General features: G+C 51.8%; 1 protein-coding gene across 10 annotated transcripts in view; it reads left to right on the top strand.

Moving 5' to 3' along the window:
* Window positions 1-19536, top strand: part of DHX35 (DEAH-box helicase 35) — a 126287-nt gene that overhangs the window by 66055 nt on the left and 40696 nt on the right. For 3 of the 10 annotated variants that reach the window (XR_012374694.1, XM_073880428.1, XM_073880423.1), the window contains exons 20-21: window positions 1713-1784; window positions 4569-4680. Coding sequence is in view for 6 of the 10 variants with exons in the window: in XM_073880428.1 (XP_073736529.1) it covers window positions 1713-1784; window positions 4569-4680 (184 nt within the window). In the remaining 4 variants the exon portion in view is untranslated. Of the gene's footprint in view, window positions 1-1712; window positions 1786-4568; window positions 4681-5919; window positions 9604-19536 lie in introns of those variants that run through there. The other 7 variants (XR_012374692.1, XR_012374693.1, XM_073880426.1 and 4 more) reach the window with 7 other exon arrangements.

The raw sequence follows: 19536 nt of genomic DNA, 5'->3' as shown, positions 1-19536 counted from the left end.
CGCTGGAGTTCTCCCATTCTCCTTGATAGATCAACTTGGTCTTGGCTTGCTGGCTGTTCGTGCTGATCTTGTGGGGGAGGGGCCTGTTGCTGTGGTTTCCAAATGTCTTTGCCGGAGGCGGAATTGCCCCGCCCTTGTCGGTCGGGCTAAGGAAGCTGCTCCGGTTTGCTCTCAGGAGCTTTTGTTCCCTGCAAGCTCTCGGTGCAGCTTTGGAGGACCAGGGCAGAAATGGTGGCCTCCCAATCTCCACCCGGAGGAGCTGAGAACTCGGGGCCCCGCTCCTCAGTGTGCCCCCAGAGAAAAGCAGTCACTTCCGTGTCCCCGGTCTCCGGCCGCACTCCGTGCTCACCCAGCCTGTGATCGAGCGTTGCTATCTCTGGCACCCGACCCCGCACGGAGTCTCCAAATCCAGCAGATCCCTGCAGTGCGTTCCCGCACCGCTCCTCCCCGGGAAGGAAGGGGAGTCTCCCCGGATCTGCTGCTTGTTGGGTCCCTGCTGGGGGAGCCGTGCCCCGACTGGGCCGCAGATCACAGTTTATGGCAATCTCGAGCTGAGAGTCCGCGACTCTGCTCCGTCTCTGCAGCCGGCTTCCCCGCTCTGATACCTGGGAGCTCTGGCGCACTCAGGCACCCCCGGTCTCTCTGTGACCCCAAGGGTCCTGAGACCACACTGTCCCGGGAGGATTCCACCCCCCCGCTTAGCCACTGCAGCGACGTCCCTCCGCCGAGCCAACTTCTAAAAGGTCCGATTTTGTGCTCCGCGGCTCTATCACTTGCCAGAAGCGGCCGGCGGAGGCCCCTCCCCTGCCGTCTATCCTCCCGAATATCGCCTCGGATTCACTTCTCCGCACGCCCTACCTTCCAGTAAGTGGTCGCTTCTCTGTTCAGAGAGTTGTTGCTACTCTCCTGTTCGATCTCCAGTTGAGTTCGTAGGTGTTCAGAATGGTTTGATCCCTATTCAGCTGAAATCCTGAGACCAGAGGAAATCTAGGTCTCCTGCTCCTCCGCCATCTTGCTCCGCCCCCTGGGGTGCTGGTTTTATCACAGAGCTGGAGATGAGCTCAGTTGTGCTCGAAGCGATTCCCTGACACACAGGTCCCTGGCACCCACAGAAACACCCCATAATTAGAGTTTGGGCAGCAGCATCCTAATCTGTTGATGTTCTCTTGTGATCTGATCTTACCAATAGTTGTGGTCGGTAATTATTTTTTGAATTAAATTGAATCTAATCAAAGTTGAAATTTGAAATATTAACTGAGAGACGTGGATAGTCTAATACTGAGCTTTCTTTTTCCCCTATTATTATGTCCTCCATAGCCTTTATCTTTACTATTTAATTTTAAATAGAAAAATTTTTATTTTTCTATTCAATAGAAAAGTTTATACAGGTCACCATATGTGTTATTTCTGTCCCTAAGGAAATTGTTTTGAAAGAGAACGTATGGAAGATAAACATGAAAATGGGCAGAGCAGTATATTTTCCATGTTTTTTCCTGAATAGCCACATGCTTTTTTTTTGTATGATTTATTCTTGACTTCTGGGGTGGCAGTGGGCGAGGGGTCAACCGGGGCACTAGAGAAGATGGAGAGAATAGTTTGTTCGAGTGAAGTACCATCTGCATGCGTTTTTTGATAATATGCAACACATCTGTGGAAGAGTCCCGCTCTAAGTATTTCAGGCTGACTTCAGATAAAATTCTTCTGTTTGCAAGGACTATCCGTGACGATCATGAATTACACATCCACCCTGCCTCGGTCCTCTATGCGGAGAAGCCACCTCGCTGGTAAGCCACTGCCTGCTTCTGAGCCTTGTAACTGCTCAGAAGGCAAGGCCTGGTTCTTGTTCATCCCCGGGTTCCCAGGCCTGGCACAGCACCTGGCACACACATTTGTTGACTTTGTTATGCTGAGTCATCTGCAGAATTTCTCCTCTTATCAAAGATTTCCTTATACAAATGGGGATATTCCTCTCCTCACTCATGTACTCAGCAAACTTTCATCCTCACCCACAGACTAGGTCCTAAACCCTACACTGGGCACAGCGATGTGGAGGCAGATTGGGGTTCTGGGCCACAGTCCTGATGGAGACACAAATTCAGGCAGATTCCAGCAGCTCAGGAGAAGGGCCTGGTGTGGGGGGTGTAAAGCCCTGAGCTTGGTACCTCACGTGCCAGGGAGAGTCAGAGCTGGCTTTGTGGAGGTGATGACATTTGCTCTGGGGCCTGCAGACAGGAGTTTTCAGGCAGAAAAGGATGTGGAGGGAATACACACTGAGGCAGGAGCAGAAGCGAAGGCACGGGAAGATGAGGGAAGCTCCTGTCTGGGAAGTGGGGAGTCACCAGTCCCTGGTGCAGCGGGCCCAGGCTACCCCAAGGTGGTCTGTGAGATGGGGCGAGTCTGGGACCGTGCCTGTGAAGAGACGCACACACAAGCTAAGAGGAGGCATTTAGACCTTTTTTTTTAAAAATTTTTTTATTGTTATGTTAATCACCATATATTACATCATTAGTTTTTGATGCAGTGTTCCATGATTCATTGTTTATTCATAACACCCAGTGCTCCATGCAGAACGTGCCCTCTTTAATACCCATCACCAGGCTAACCCATCCCCCTACCCCCCTACCCTCCAGAACCCTCAGTTTGTTTTTCAGAGTCCATCATCTCTCCCGGTTCGTCTCCCCCTCCGACTTCCTCCCCTTCATTCTTCCTCTCCTGCTATCTTCTTCTTTTCCTTTTTTCTTAAAATATGTTGCGTTATTTGTTTCAGAAGTACAGATCTGTGATTCAACAGTCTTGCACAATTCACAGCACTCACCGTAGCACATACCCTCCCCAATGTCTGTCACCCAGCCACCCCATCCCTCCCACCCCCAACCACTCCAGTAACCCTCAGTTTGTTTCCTGAGATTAAGAATTCCTCATATCAGTGAGGTCATGTGATACATGTCTTTCTCTGATTGACTTATTTCACTCAGCATAACACCCTCCAGTTCCATCCACGTCGTTGCAAATGGCAAGATCTCATTCCTTTTGATCATTTAGACCTTTTAATAACACTTCAGTTGGTTAAATTTTTGTCTGCTGCCCAATTTGGTAATAAATTGGAGCCTGTCTTTTGTATGTCTTCTTGAAATCTCATTTTTTTAGTAATTCATTTGTATTGTGTTTTAGAAAAATTTTGCTCCCACAATGGGTGGGAACATTTAAAAACAACAACTGGTTCTTCCCCACAGATCGGTGGAGAAGGCAGAGGAGAGAGCACGGGCCTGGGGAGGGGAGGTAATGGTAGAAGGGAGAGAGGGCAGAAAGGTCCATTCTGAGGTCCTTGGCGCCCTGGAGTAGTGGTTTCCAGAGTGCGGTCTGCGGGCGGGCATCAGCATCACCTAGAAGCCTGTTAGAAATGCAGATGTCCAGGCCAGGCCCAGCCCTTCTGAATCAGAAACTGGGAGTGGGGTCCTGTTTTAACAAGCCCAGAACCAGGTGGTTCTGATGGGTGGTAAAACTTGAAACCTTTTCTGAGACCTGTGCAGATCCAGAAGCTGCTTAGGCAGAGCCAGACTTGGTCAGTCAGTTTTGGGTTTAGAAATGTTGCCTGATGTCCATCACCACGCAGGGTGAGTGGAAGAGGGAAGCAGACCTCAGTTCTAGATCCTTTCCCAACGGTTTGCCGACTTTGGGTTGACTAATTTGGGAGTTGCTTAATTTGGGAGACTTCTTTTTCCTGCTTCATTCCCAAGGAGCCCTGAAGGGCAAAGAGAGCATGGCTGAATAGAGCCAGTCCTGAAGCAGCCCCATCACCTTAGGGTGGTGAGGGAGCACCCTTCCCCTCCGGCCTCTGCAGAGGGCCGCCCCCCCCCCCCCACTGGGTCCGACCTTCAGCAGCTGATCGTTTGCCAGCTTCCAGGAGTGCACAGTGGCAGCTTGGTGGGTGTTTATGGTTGTTAGGGAAGCCCTGCGTCAGCACTTCACATAGCTCAGAAACTGATGTCTATCTAATACGCGCACTTGGAAATCTGGGGATTTGAAATTATCTGCTTTGCTCTTTGGTGTCTTTTTACCTCAGCCTCAGGCAAAGGCCCCTGCCCCTCCTTTTTTCCCGTGAGTAGTGGTATAATTTATGTACAATGAGAGTATTGACAACTGTGTACACCCATGTAACCCACACTCCAAATAAGATGTAGAATATTTCTGTCTCTCTAAAAAGTTCCCTCATGTCTCTTTAAAGTTAATTTCCATCCCTTTTCAGAATCCGGCAAGCCTTCGCTTCTCTCTCTCCATTTTCTAATAAAGTCAGTGCTCTGTTGACAGTTCTGTAAATGCAGACTGAGAATCCAGAAGGGTCCTGCATTGAGAGTGAGATGTTCTGGAAGTCATGTCTGAGCTCTTCTGTAAAGTGGGCACACTGTTACCCACCAGTCAGGTCATGATGCAGAAGTGCATTTGTTTAATGTATCCCCCGGCACACACAGTAGGTCCCTGGGAAAGGGGGACACTTGCCAGCTCTGCTTGCCGTGGTTCTGGGTTCTCACCATAAGGTTTAGGAAATTCCTGTTTTCTCCTGGTTTCAGGGTTATCTACAATGAAGTTATACAGACCTCCAAGTATTACATGAGAGATGTGACGGCTATCGAATCCGCGTGGCTGTTGGAGCTGGCTCCACACTTCTATCAACAAGGAACGGTAGGGGTGAATAGAGACTATGCCTCGAAACACCTGTTAGCTACCTCTTCATATTTCTAAGTGCACATCGATTCTGCAGTTTCATGCCCTAAATTTGTTCCCCCCAGTAGTGCATGGGGTGGAAAGGTCACTCCCCTATGTCTTCCCCATTCTGGGTGAAAGCACTATACTATTTGCTCATAGTGAAGTGCATTTGGAAATGATGCATCCCTCCAACTTATAAGATGAAAAAGAGAATGTATCTTTGGCTCTTCCCCTCCCCCTCTGCTTTTCTTTCTTCAAAAGAAATTCTGTCACACTTTGGGCCATGTTCACAATGAGTGGCACAAATATTCTCTGATGAAGTTTGACTCACAAAGAATATAAACTAGTGTGCAAGCTTACAACCAAGGTGGTTTACCCAGCAGTGGGTGCTACCGAGCATGGTATTCCTGTGTATACTCTTCTTCCACGGCAGGCCCTCGTGTGGGACCAGCAGGGTAGTGAGCCTTGTAGAGGAGATGCATAGTTTTGGTTGTTTTATTTTCACAAAACAAATGGTTTATTCATTGGGTTGGGTGGGGAAGGCCATACATTCTTCTAACAAGATCTTTGAGTGGTGGTTATATTTGGAAGGCTGGCATGAAAACAGGTAAATCAGGGTTCACAAACTTCCATTGACTCACTCTGTTTGGTCTGCATCATGTTTTTAATTAGAGTGTTTAGTGCACTCTTAATGCAATTATTGATATGGTTTGATTGAAGTCTGCCACGATGCTGGTTGTATTCTGTAGTCTGAATTAGTTCTTTTTCTTTTTTTACTTTCTATGTTCTGTGTTGCCCAATGCCTGAAAACAGTTGCCTTAGATACTTCGTTCAGTTTTACCACTGTTTACCCCAGAAAGGAAAGTCCAAACCTCTTACTTCATTAGGGCTGTAACCAGACTGCTGTTTTTTCAACCCAAAACTTGGATTGATGGATGCATTTAAAAATTGGGAGATTTCACAGTAAATACGGATTTCAGGTTTCTCTTAAAAGAAATGGTACGTGTCTGCCAGCACTGGGGCTGGCAGGGGCACCTGGGTGGCTCGGTCCTTTAAGCGTCTGCCTTCAGCTCAGATCCTGATCTCAGTCCCTCATTGGGCTCCCTGCTCAGTGGGGAGTCTGCTTGTCCCTCTGCCCCTCCCCCTCCCCCTGCTCCTGCTCTCTCTCTCTCTCTCAAATAAATAAATAAATAAAATATTTTTTTTTTTAAAAAGAAAGAAAGAAAGTCTGCTGGCACTGGGCCCGAGTTACTGCTTGGTGGCAGTCAACAGGGGCCAAGGAACGGCTGCTCGCTGGGAATGACGCTGTCCAGGTGCCATGGTCCTGTTTCACTTTGTTAGCCTCACTTGCTTGACTCCTGGAAACATTTGAGTTGTGACCCTGTAAATGGAAGCCTCTTCTCCTCCCTCAAATGTCAGGGGAAATTGTCCTTTTAAAACCTTCTTAAAGTATTTAAATTGTATCCGGTTGGATGGAAACTGAAGCCTGTATAGTTCTTCACACATCCTCATACAGATGCTGCAGCTGGAAACCGGGTCAGTTGCAGGCACCAGGCACCGAGACGCATTCAGAGTGTGTTGTCTGTGCTGCGTTGGGCTGACGAGAACACACCTCAAGTGAGAGAGTGTCTTTCCCCCAGAACCCCTCAGACGGGAAGCAGCAGACTTCAGAAGTCCAGGAGGAGTGAGGAGAACTGGAAGCTGAGAAGCGCTGGTGGTTCAAGTCGGAGGATGCGAGCATTCGAGGGGGGTGAATCCGAAGTTGTCTCACATCCATTTAGACTCTCGGAGAACGGGATTAACCTAGAAGCCGAGTCATTTTCCCTTCTCATCTCAAAACCACAGTTCAGGCCCACCAAGTTAGAGCAAATAGCCCCGGAAGTTGGGAGGAAGTGACAACCCCCGATGTCTGCGTTGGCCTCTTCTCTCCAGACGCCTGTTGTCCCACTCACTGGTCCATTCCCATCACTGCCTATGAGCCGTGTAGTTTTAGAGATGCCTGGATCTTACAAGTCATCTGGTGCCACAGCTTCATCGTACGGGCAAGGGCCCCGAAACCCCCCAAGAACCTTGGCCCCTTCTTACGTAAGCAGTCCATAGGTACTTGTCCTGTTAACTTGTCGGAATGAATGGATTTCCCCAAGAGCCCTGCAGGTCCCCACTGGCCGCCATGTACGGTAGACGCTCCTTTGTCGAACACACGGCCTCCCCCCGCCCACAGAGGGTCCCTGGCTCTGTTCCTGGCACCTTTGGTGACTTTCCATCGCTGTTGTTTTCAGAGTGTCACTCTCGTCCTGTATGAAATGGTCCAGAGTCGGCTGTGTTTATACCCGGCATTCTTCTCAGAAATGAACACCCAAAATGGTCCTGTGCATAGGCCCGATGACATCAGCTCCGTGCCCAAGCAGGGCGGAGAGTGTCTCACAGTGGCTGGAGGGGTCCTCTCGGGTAAAGTGCAGGGAGGAGAGAAATGACCGAAATGAGGCAAGACCCCCAGCTGGAGGGAACAGGGTGGCCTGCTCAGGGAGTCACCTTCCAGTCCTTAATTTTGTGTCCTGATTCTCAGAGGTGTCCTTGGGATCTAGGAAAAACCTTCTTAACCAGGGCCTTTGCAAGAACCCGTACTGGTCCTTTCTCCAGCACACACGGTTAGAAAGGGACTTCCTACCTCTGTCACATTCACTCTGTCAGTGGGGACAGGTACTAGACGGTGTGTTATGTCTCCTGCACCCCGCGTTCTTTCAGGGCCTGTGGTTCCCTGTCAGCAGTGGCCTTGCTATCTCAGCCCACGTGGGTGTGTGGGTGTTGGTTGGGCACTGAGCATGTTGGGGACCAGCAGTCAGGTTGGGAGTTCCTCATGTGAGGATCCCACTGCGTGTTAGGGTATCTCTTGGTTGTTTGCTTATGATTATTGACGGGGTACTAGGGATACCTCAGTCGGTGAACAGAGGTCCTTTATTAAAAGCTTCTGTTTACATTCTCTGCCTTAAACATGTGCTTTAGAATTTCCAGCACTTCTGGCTTTATCTTCGAACATAAAGTATAATTGTATCACTAAATCCTATTATCTGATGCCCATGATTATAATGTTATGCATCCTGTGTTCTTTATATTGGTAGGGAGCGATGTTTCTGAAAGGAAAGGGTGGTTCTAGGAGGTGTTCTTTCCCTGTTTGTCTTCCCTCATGTGCATTTGCCAGGGGGTCCGTGGGGGCCAGGGCCCTGAGCACATGTATCTGCACGTGGAGGTGCTTGGTGAAATGATGGATCTCCTTGTTCCTCTGGGGAGGGTACCTTTCCTTGACTGTTTGTAAGAAATTCATAGAAACAGGAGGTGACTTCCAGCCCGAGCCCAGTCCCCTGAGCACAGGGATTTGACTGTGGTGCTGTCCTGGGGGCTGGGGCAGAGGGAGAACGTGTACCATTGACACCTTCCTGCAGAGCCCTGGGTGACCAGGGTCGGCCATGGCAGGTTGGGCCTTGGGCTGCTGGGCCTTACTGAAGGCCCATCGCCTTTGTTGGTTCCTTGGGCTTTTCCCTTCCACACTGCTTTCTGAGGGGCACGGCATCTGCCGAGAATGTGCAAACCAGAGGGCAGCACTGGTGTGGTCGTTGATGTGGGGGTCTGGTTGAAGTCCAGTCTCTCTGTCTGAGCAACCCCTAACGCTGATGGTTTCTCTTCTCTTGCAGCACCTGTCCCTCAAAGCCAAAAGGGCCAAGGTCCAGGACCAGTGAGCGGAGCTCGGCTGCTCCCGCAGGGGGCTTAGCGCCCTCTCCTCTACACTGTGGTCCCCTGGCCCTGGGCGGCGAGCTGGCCTCAGCTCACGTGGAGTCTTCTGCTGCTCTGAAGTGGGCTGCAGCCTGTTCGTTAGCCCCTTCCTTCCCGCTCCCCTCGGCATCTGCGTTCCTTGCTGGGATCCCGGGGGCATTCATGCATGGGCGGGCACCCCTCTGCGCTGCACCCAGGCAGAGCGGGAGTGGGCAGGGCCGTGCACTCTGCTCACGCAGCGCCCCCGCTGACCCAGCATGCCACTTCTGACTGGCTCCCGGTTCTGGCCCAGCTTCTTCGTGGGGCACGGGGAGGAAAGCTGGCCACGGCTGGAGCGCTGGGCAGGGTGCACGGGGAGGTGTGTGGGGCTGCCTTGGCTTTCCCTGGCGGGGCCCCGGCAGTGCTGCCGGGTGTGATCGAGCGTGTGTCTGCGGACGAATGAGACGGCCCTGCGGTGTCCGCCAGCATCACTGAGGGGCGTGGCTGGCCGACGCAGGGGCTCCCAGACCGAGCAGCTTCTGTTTTCCCTCTGCGCCATGACCCTGCCTGTCTGCGGCAGGAGACTCTCAAGGGTTGGTGATCGACAGACACTGTTCTTTGTTAGCTCTCACAAGTGGGCTTAGCTTTCTCTGCGCGTATGACACCACGGCCCGCCGCCGCTAGCTGAGCACTAGTGAGCTCGTGCGCTCACACCCTGGCGGGAACCCTCTGGCGCAGGAATTCACAACAGTTTAGAGGCGCTAAGCTTCTGTAGCTCAGGAACATAACTTGTATATTTTTTTTATATTTTTTTTTTTGTTTCTTTGCTTGGGTTCGGCAAGAACCCGGGGCGGCCCTCCCAGCAGGCCCTGGTTCTTTCGTCGCCCCAGGGCTTCTTCGTCGGGATGGCGATTGTGTTTCAACACGTGACCGATGCAGGTTTCTCCCCTTACTGTTTCAGTGACCTTTATTTAAAAAACACGTGGCTTGAAACTTTATTTTTGTACTGGTTTTAGTTTGGATGTGCCACTTTTGGCACCAAACATGTATGTCATTTTTATTTCCATTTTGTAAACCTGTAAATAATAGTGGTAACTTGTTAATAGTCGTAAACCTTTGTACCTCAAGTAAATGTGTTCCCTCCTGCCCGTGGTACTTGTGGTCTGTATTTTAAGATGGTCCAGTGAATTCCGCGAGAGGGCCTGATGCTCTGGCGGTCCAGTGGCTTTGGGGGCTCCGGGGACACGGGAAGCCTCCTAACACAAGGTCCGTGCCACCGTATGCCCTCAGGAGCTCAGGGGAGCAAACCGTGGGGTGTTGTTTAAATAAAGTTCTAAAGAGGTGCTAATTTTTGCCATATTCTCATTAGGATCTTTTTGTAGAGAGGTCAGTAACACTTAACTTTTGTAAAGTCTGAATTTAGAACCAGGGCGGATCGTGATGAGCTGCTGTGGGAGTGGGAGGAGGAAAGGGTACGGGACCCACCCCGTGTGCGGTGAGACTGGAGATCTCCCAGATGGGAGAGCCGACAAATGGGGCTGGGCAAGGAGGTGTGCACAGGCGGGAGGGAGCACGGCGGCGCCTCTGCCTCGGAGCCCCCACCTCCTGCGGGGCAGCCCTTCCCGGTGGAGAGTGGTCTTCGCTGTCAGAGGCTGCAGCCAGAGCCCCGGCCTGGCTGAGGCGCCCTTCCTGTGTGTGAACAAGCACACAGCCTCGTCAGCCAGCCACGTCCCGGCCTGGTTCTGCACAGCCGGATTGCCTGGCCACCCAGACTGGCCCTGCGGAGCTCCACCAGAACCAGTTCCCTCAGGCTCTTCATCACTTTTCAGGTGTTTTTAGTGAAATTCTGCCAGCATTGCGGTGGCTTCCTTTGAAGCCAGGTGCTCCAGTGGGAGTGGGGAGGGGAGTTGGTGCTGGAAGCACGGTGGACGTGGTGGTGTCCCGTAGGCCCGAGATGGAGCTTTCTGTCCCGTTAGCTGTCCTGTAGCTAGTCTCCCGAGGGCGGGCCGGTGCTGTTACAGGAGCCCTGGCCCAGTGCTCCTCACTCGGTCCGTCCGCAAACACTTGGGCACCTGGGCTGCTGGTGGCACATGACTGCACAGGCAGACGAGGACCACCCAGCGGGAGGAACTACAGAGGCCAAGGTGGCGTTGGAGGCCAGGGCAGCACCCAGAAGAGGCTTCCCCACAACAAGACCCTTTCCTCGTGAATGTAGATCGTGCTCATGTTCTGCTCTGTCTGTCCTGTCCCAGCTGAACGTTTCCCTTTGGCTATGAACTTGGGGGGATACACGGGCCCCAGCTCTTTGCTCCTCTGTTGAGGCCGTCAGCACTGCCTGTAATTGGTGCTGCTTTCCCTCAGTCTGGGTCCCCTGGCCTTCTGGCCTGTTCTCAGCTGCTCTTTGCACGGCCCAGTGCTGATGGGCTGGTCAGTGAGTTCAGGGGGTCGTGTGGTGGGGGTGGGGGGGCACCACAGTTTACCAGACTGCCCTTCCACGATGAGGAACATGCAGTAGTGAGCATTTCAGAAAGCTTATGTTAGTCTGTGAAAGTCCTTCCTTTAGATTTTTTTTCCTTTTTTCTGGTGCTAAATATTTTTTCTTTTGGAAAATGGTGATGATAATTAGATGGTACTTTGGAAATGTTTTCCTTGGAAAAATAAAATTCCAACAATCCTACATCAGTCTTCCCATTAACAACTAATTCAAAACAAAACTGAAAATTGGTTGAGGAAATCCTCAAGGCCAGGGAGCCCTCGGGCTGTGGGCCACGCAGACCGTGGGGCTGCTGGTGACGGGAGCGTCGCGCAGCACAGCTCCGGGGGAGTACGTCTGCCTTGCCAAGCAACTGACTTTCTAGTGAACCCTGCAGCAGCTGGGAGACTACCTGTCTTTACATAACTGGAAGGATTCAAGTTAGCGGGACTCAGCGCCTACATCCCTTACCTCACCTTTAGATAAGATCAGATATTTTCCACTCTCCAGTGACTCATCGGGATTTTTCCTCAGCGCTCCAACTCGTGCTGAAACAGGGTGGTGGAACTCTGGATTCCCTGTCAGTTTAATCTTTCTGTCATTGAACCTGGAAATAGCCAACCCAATCATTTCACACATAGCTGGCCACTTGGGGTGAGTGGCTGGAGTGTGCACGGCAGGGCTTGACCCCGCGTCCTCACGGTCGCGGCTCCCTCCGACAAGCCAGGGTGATGTTCCGCTAGCTGGTGAATCATGGAGCTGTTACCTTGTGCACTCTTGGGTGGTACTGAGCTTGTTCAGACAGGCTGTCTTCCTGCTCACAGACGAGATCCCAGTGCACTTTCCCCAGGCCCCGGGGCATACGTGGCCTCAGCCCCTACCTGGGCTCTGTGGAAAGCAGCGAGCAAGCTAGGGAGACTGGGACGTTCACGAGCGAGTCAGTGTAGTGGCGGGAGTCCTGTGGTGGTGCCCAGAATCTCCAGAGCTGGGCAGAGGCCCAGCACAGCTCCGCCGAGGGCTGGTCCACTGACCGTGGCCCGCACAGTGGCTCTGAATACAGATGTCCAGGCCGGGCCCCCAGACTCATGGGACAAACACTTACATGACCTAAAAGTAGCTCGGGCTCCCTGCCTCCTGCCCTACCTCTGGACCCTGGGGGCCCTGAGGGCAGGATTGGCTAAGGACTTACCAGTCTGCCTTCAGCTGGCTTATTTTAGCCTTTTCTTTTCTTCCCACTGCTTTCTGTTTTGAAGTCCAATGAGGTTTGCTCCGTGTCTGCTGTTACTGTGTTTACTCTTAGCTCTTGTTGCTTTGTTCACACTTGTGCATATGCATTGTCCTTTTAATCTCTACCTCCCTGACTTCTGCATTTTTTCCCTTTTTACCATGAAATTGGAAAAAGAACACAGACGTGTTGGATCTGCTTCATTTTTATACTCTTTTTAAAAAGTGTTTTTACCTTAACCTTGATTTTAACTTCTTGATCTTTTTTATGCTTTACTGATTTGTTTCTAGCTTTTATTTTGTACTTTTAGGTACAAAAAGAAATCTTGTTAAGTTTTTGGTTTTGTCCTGTAAATATTTTCTTCCATTATTTTTCTCATTTTAATATTATTCGTTTTAAACTCACCCAGACAATTTGCTTTCCATTTCATTTTGTCTCCATTACCCACCTTCTGTTATATCTTAGTCTGCTTAATTTGTTTTCACGGTTGGCAAGAGGCCTAACTGTAGGTGTGGGAGCTGAGAGAAGTTGTGTGCAGTGGTTGAAACCAGCAAAGGATTAACTGCCAATAATATACAAGGAGCTCCTACAAATCAACAATGAAAAGACAACCCCTGTAGAAAAAAAATGGGTAAGAGGAATGAGCAATATAGAAGCAGACCCCAAAGTCTACCAAGCCTGTGAAGAGCTGTTCAAACTCAGTCATCAGAGGAACAGAAACTAAAGCAACAATTAGAGAACACTCTGCACCTGTCAGCATCAGATTAGCAAAAAGCGCAAAGGTGGGTGATGTCAAGTGTCGGCAGAGATGTGGGGACTCGGTGCAGTGCTGGTGGAGAACCACGGGGCACTGCTCATTGAGTAAAGTCTATGCATGCCCCACAGTCCAGAAATTGCTCCGTCCAGTCCCACAGTCCAGACATTTACCATGTCTGGGTAAATGTTCCCAACAAAATGATCTCCTGGGTCTGCAAGCAGCCATGTGTAAGGGTGCTCCTGCAGTGTGAATGTGGTGGGGGTGGGGGGATGAGTCACCTCGGTCACCGGGGGAGTGTTTAGGAAAAGGTCCGCGGCTGACACCGACGACAGAGTACTACAGAGCAGTTTCCAGCCACAGACAACACACAAACACGGACCTTAAAAATAGCTGAGTGAAGGGGCGCCTGGGTGGCTCAGTCGTTAAGCGTCTGCCTTCGGCTCAGGTAATGATCCCAGGGTCCTGGGATGGAGCCCTACATCGGGCTCCCTGCTCCGTGGGAAGCCTGCTTCTCCCTCTCCGACTTCCCCTGCTTGTGTTCCCTCTCTCGCTGTCTCTCTCTCTCTGTCAAATAAATAATCTTTAAAAAAAAAAATAGCTGAGTGAGGAAAGTAAGAAATAGATGCGGCAGTATCATTTACAGGCACCAAAGATAATACGCGCAAGAAACAAGAAACAAGGCAACGTTTCCAAAAATGTGTACACCTGTGCATTAAAAGGGTAGCCTGTGGGGGGTGGGGGGGATGGGAGTGAGGAATGGGGGTGAAAGAAAATTAACAAATGGAACAGGACAGGATGGAAGAGGGAGCCTCAGGTGTTCCGTCTTCCAAGAAACCTGGATCTGAGGGCATGTACCCTTTTGTAGTCAAGGTCTGAGGCAGGTTTACCTGTGGCCCAGATAAGCGGGGGTTCTGTGAGGTTGGGCACACTTAAGTGTGTTGATCTCAGCGAGCCTACTGTGGGCTTTCCAGTATCTGTGCCTGCAGGAGCCGCTTCTGTCCCGGATGTGATGCTCTGATGAACACCATGGGAGGTCCTGATGCTTATGTTCCTCGTCACGGCGTGTTTCTGCTCTGGTGTATGTTCTCATGGTGTCCATTTAACTCGTACTTACTCTGCACCCCCCACGGTGGGGCTCACTGGCCGTCGGAAGGCCAGCCCCGTCAGGTCTTGTATGACCACCGAGGAATGGGAGGCATGCAGCCCCATGGCCCCTTTTAGTAGCGACGAACGAATTTGCTGGAAAAGCCCTCGCCAAACTTAGGCATGGACAGACTACTGGAATGGACGGTAGCTTGTGTGATTTATCTGGGCAGAGTTCCTCCACGTCTCCGAGACAGGAACATCACTGGGAGGCCTTTCTGCCGGTCAGCGTCCTTAAGATGAAATGTGTGCTTTCAACCCACGGGGACTGTCGTCCCTTCATTGCAGCTCTTGGCACTCTGCTTCCAGAGCCTTCTTGCTCTCAGAGCTGGCCTGGATCATTATGAGGCTAAAAAGAACAGGGTATGCCAAGGCTTTGAAAATCCCTGATGATCTTTTATCATTCAAGGAGTGTGTAAACTTCAGCTGTGTTTGCTGCCCTGAGGTGTGGCTTCTCTTTCCTGACCATTGGCTTGCTTTTTGTTTAAGAACCAGTTTAATTAGAGCTGGTGTCTGGTTTTCCAAGAGTTGCCTTGGAGGGGGTGGGGGGCAGGGAGAAATCTGGGCCAGGTTAGGGAGGCAACATGCAAATTCGAAGAGGCCACCAGGGATCTTACTAAATTTAAGTCTCACTCTAAATTTCTATGGCTTGGGGAAAAAGTGTTATAAATCATCCTGGCTTGGGCTGCAGACTCAGAAGGAGAGCAGATTCTGGAACAGTGACCTGTCCCAGCGGTGAGTGGGGTCATGGAGACCCAGCTTCTAGGGAAACAGGGCAGGTATGCTGTTCCCAGATTTATAAATCAAGTCAGCTTTCCCGAACTGTGATGGTGTCTGGCACAGTTCTGAGCGGGTCCAGGTGGAGTACAATTTTTACATTTGGTTTTTGCCAGTTGAAGAGTGCATCATTCTAGCCAGAATTGGGATTAAAGACCCTGCCTCCCAGTGTCCTCTCCTGCCTCCTGCGCAGGTGGGACTCAGACAGCACCTGGGTGTGGGAATGACTCTTGCAGGCCACGGGGACACACACTAGCGACAGCACCACTGGATGTCTCCCGAGTGGTGGGGGTGAGAGCCCTGAAATCTGAGTCTCAAGACCTGGATTTAAAAAGCAATGACCAAAAACCTTTATTGAAGTATGATTCACATATGATGAGTGCACTCATTTCAATTGGATAGTTCAGTGAATTTTGACCAATTCATGTACCACAAATGATCCCCTAAATCGAGTATAGAACATTTCCATCCAAAAACCTTCCTTGTGATCTATGACCTTCTGTGGTCCACTCTACCCCCACTGCAGCCCCCAGCCTCGGGTTTCGCTATTCTGCTGTCCCTACGAATGACTTTTGCTTTTTCTAGAATTTCATTATGAATGGAGTCATTTGCTTCCGGGGCAGATCAGGTTTAAGCCCCAGTCCCACAAAAAGATAACTAGGGGACCCTTGGCAAGATGCAGTTCCCCTCTTCACCTCAGTTTCCTTGTCTGTACATTGAGGAAGATAGTAACTTAACAACATTCACTCAATCACGTGTGCACTGGCTCTAGGTTTAGGTCCATGGTGGTGGTGGCCCCCGGGCGCTCGGTGACAGGGCCTCTGTTCTTCAGGCTCACTGTCTCCCAGAGTGCCCCCTGCTGCCCGATCCTGCCATACCTGTCCTAGCCTCCCCTGATCTCAGGTCCCACACTCCCTTCAAGGAGGACTCCTTTTATTGAAATGAGAGGTATGAAGACACCCCAGAAGACTGGGATGAAGTGGTGAGCCCCCCCGCGCCCGATGGGCAGAGGCAGCCAGGGCCTGAGCAGAGGAGAAGGTTATGTCTGGAGGTGTCCACAGAGGCCTGGACTGGGGCCTCCCTGGCCTTGGGGCTGGGGGATGGGGGCTGGGGGACACTGGGGTTTCCCCAGGAGAGAGTGTGAGCAAAGACTTGTGGATCTGCAGGACATTTCCAGGTGAGTGGTGACACCAGGGACAGTCCCACACACTCAGATCCACCAGAAGCAGACCTGGTGGACACCCCGAGACCCTACATGATAAGACACACGCTCACATCTGACACACCCAGGAAAACTTTCAGATCAGACAACTGCACACATACAGGCAGACCCCAACATTCAAATAGGTATTGATCATCATCTGCCTGCATCCCAGGCTCTGGGAGATGCGGCCCTGAACGCAGTCAAGCCCCTGCTCTCCTGAAGCTCACATTGCTAGAACATGATCCCACATTTAGGATGCCCCCCATCCTTAGCCAAGGGCATGGGGGGTCCTCAGTGTGGCCCAGAGTTCCATCAGAGAGAATCAGTCCTGCTCATCTGCTCAGCTTCTGATGCCTCAGAATGGGGCTGCACCGCCCTCTGCTGGCCATTTGGTGGCGGTGATTCCCCAGACAGGGCGGTCCCCGCCTGGCAATGGGCTGAGAGGAAGGGTGAAGGTGCTTTTGGTCCCTTGCTTCTGGCACCCTGGCATAGCAAATATGGAGGGGAAAGGACAGTGTGAAGAACTCTTCCTCTGTGCCCTGAGCTCCTTGTTATTTCCTGCATTCCCCACCTTCCCCTTCCCTAGAAGTACTGTAGCTAAGGGCACAGGGGTGTGAGAGCACCTGGCTCTGGGGTGCTCTCAACCAGGCCAGGTTTGGCCACTCACCGCTGACCAAATCCAAAGGCAGAGAAATGAGTGGTAGTGAAACAAGAAAGGAACTTATTTCAGTGAGGCCAACACTGGGAAGACAGAGTACTAGTGTCTCAAAGATTGTCTCCAAAGTGCTGAAAATACTTTCAGGTTTATGTAAAGAAAACGTGGGATAAACGTCTGTGGGTATGTGCAGGTGGGCAGTGAAGGTCAAGTCCATCATTGTCTTGGGGTCAGTCCCGCAGGGTCTTGCTGGCTCTGGGCAGTTCTTCTTGCTTGAGGGGGCAGTTTCGGTTCCCATTAGGGGACCCTTCGCCTGCGGGGTCTTTTGCCTGAGTTAAGAGACAAGCTGGAAAGGAGAACGTAATCAACGGGAAAGTTTGAGGTCAAAATGGAGGTAGTCCAAGTCCTCTTTTTCAGTACTTGGATTTGAAAAGAGAGTTGATCCAAGTCATGATGGTTTTTGAGCTGTCTCCTGCAGCGCCCCCTTCCCATGGCATCATCCTCATGGTCTCCAGCTCTTGCAGTTGGTTTGGGGAATCCTTCCTCAGCCATCTTCCATCCAGCAGAGATAGAGGGACCCACATCTTGAATTTGTAGGTGAAATCCAGCTGACCGCCTAAGGAGGCCAACTACCCCAGCCTGATGCTGGAGGGGCTCCCGCCAATAGGCCAGTGGAGCCTGGCATCAGCCATCCCAGCCTGGGGCAAGGATGCACATGAAGATGTCATCTTGAAGGGCATTCTCCAGCCTGAAATCGTCCAGGCCCCCAGCCTTTCGAATCCTCTGAGCTCAGCTGAGGCCCCAAGCCATCCCAACTGTGCCCTGTCCAAATTCCTGACCCACGGAATCTGTGGGCATTCTCGTGCCACTGAGTTTTGGGGTGGATTGTTCTGTGGCACCATGCCCCAGTGTACCACGTGACACCCAGGCTGTGACAGGCCACACGGGCTTCTGAAGCTTGAGCTGGAAATGGAACCCACCCTGGTAATGCTGTTTCCTTGGAAGAATGACCTCCTCCACCTTTTCTAGCTAACTGTCTTGGAGGTCTGGGGGCCTCCATCCCCTGTGATTTCTAGGGGGTTTGTGAGCCTAACGGTCTCTCTATGTTCCTTCAGTTTGGGACCTACAGGGCCCTTGTTTATTCTAATGGGAGAGCAATGTTTTATGCAACAGCCATTTTGCCTGCAGGGTCTGAAGCAGAGGAGTTGGCACCCGGGGAGTTGGAATTGCACAGTGTCAGGCACATGGGGTGGGGTAGCGGTGGGGTTGGAAGTGGACCCCAGGGGAAGGCAGGGACACCGTTGAGGACGACGTTGCGGGGACACTGAGACTCCAAAGGCCGCGGGCCTTGCCCAAGAGAATGCAGCTCACTGGGTCCACACCCCGAGGCTTGCCTGTGCGCTCAGGGCCGCTGAGTCCCTGCGGGAGTTGCCAGAGCGCTGTGTCCTGCGTGGCCCCAGCACATGCAGAGGCGGCGCTGAGCACAGCCGCCGGCAGGGGGCGCTGGCGCTCTGCGTTTGTGCCGCCAGGACAAACCGGTCCAGCTCTGGGTACTGCGTGCCGCTAGTGCCCAGAGCCCGCCAGACCCGTGTCCCTCGGACGCATGCTTGCCGCCCGTCCACCAGGCGCGCTCGCAGCTGCCCTGGCCCCGGCCTGAGCGCCTCGGAACGGAAGGAGACTCCCTGCCCCTCCCATGACAGCCCCCTCCTCTGCCCGCTGTGCTCAGGGCTGGGCAAGACCCACCAGCTCCTTCAATCCTGACCACCTCCTGGAGGAAGGCCTGAGCCTCCCCAGTTTAAGGGTCCAGTATATGATAATGATCAACAACAGAAATTAAATTATGACAGCTAAACTTTATGGAGTTCTAGTTACTGACTTGGCTGGCCAGGGACCTTCAGAGTGGAGTCAGGGCAGGCAGGGGAGGGGGGTAAATTCAGCCCCCAGGAGGTGGCCATCCTCATAGCTCCCTGCTCTACCATCAGGATCCTTGCAGACCTGAGGGCCTGGGGCGAGGAACAGATGTGCAGAGTAAATCTGAAGGACCAGGGGGATGTCCAAACCCTCAGAGGCTGCCCTGTATCTGCATTTCTGTCCTTTGCAACCATCCTTCCTGCGGTCTTGAGTGGCCAGAGTGCCTAGGTCACTGCCCAGGAACAGGACTAGCACCCACCAGGAAGCATTGCTCAAGGTCATGGTACTCAGAGCTACAGCCTGATCCTGGAGCCGTGTCCATCTGTGCCAGGGCTGTGAGGTTGAAGCCATGGCCACAGCTTGGCCCCATCCCAGTCCACGCCCTGGGCTATTGGAGAGCAGCCAGCGAGCAGCCCCATATGGGAGGGAAATCCTGGGCGTATGGTAGTGTGGCATGGTGGCTAGGTGCCTGATTTTGGAGCCACAAAGGCCTAGGTTCAACTCCTGTTGTCACCAGCCTACCAGCTGTGGGCCTTGGGCATGATTCTTCAAACTCCTGCCTCAGTTTTCTTGTCTTTAAAATGAAGATGATAATAATCTTATATCATATCTGTGTTAATCATGCTTTTTTATTTTTTGGGTTTTAGGATGCTTTGACATGCTGGAGCTTTGCAGACCCTGGTGGGGACTGTCTCTTCCCAGGGCTAGCCAATTTCTAGAGAAAGTAAACAGTTTGCCTGGAGCATACCTTTCATATGCAAAGAGACCAATCTAAGGTCTTTGCAATCTAAAGCCCATACCCGGGACTTTACCTTTTTCTAAGACACATAAGCCAGTATTCCCCCCGGTTCCACATCGCCCCAGGGCCGTTACACGTACCACCCAACTAGGGACAGCCCGATAGCCTGGAGCCTGTAGAAGTTACTCAAATTCACCGGTC

This window comes from Callorhinus ursinus, unplaced genomic scaffold (genome assembly GCF_003265705.2).
Source record: "Callorhinus ursinus isolate GAN/ISIS: 27379988/994484 unplaced genomic scaffold, GSC_fseal_2.0 scaffold38, whole genome shotgun sequence".
NCBI classification, from domain to species: Eukaryota; Metazoa; Chordata; class Mammalia; order Carnivora; family Otariidae; genus Callorhinus; species Callorhinus ursinus.
The sequence above is the reverse complement of the archived record's forward strand: the minus strand, read 5'-3'. Positions and strand labels throughout refer to the sequence as shown.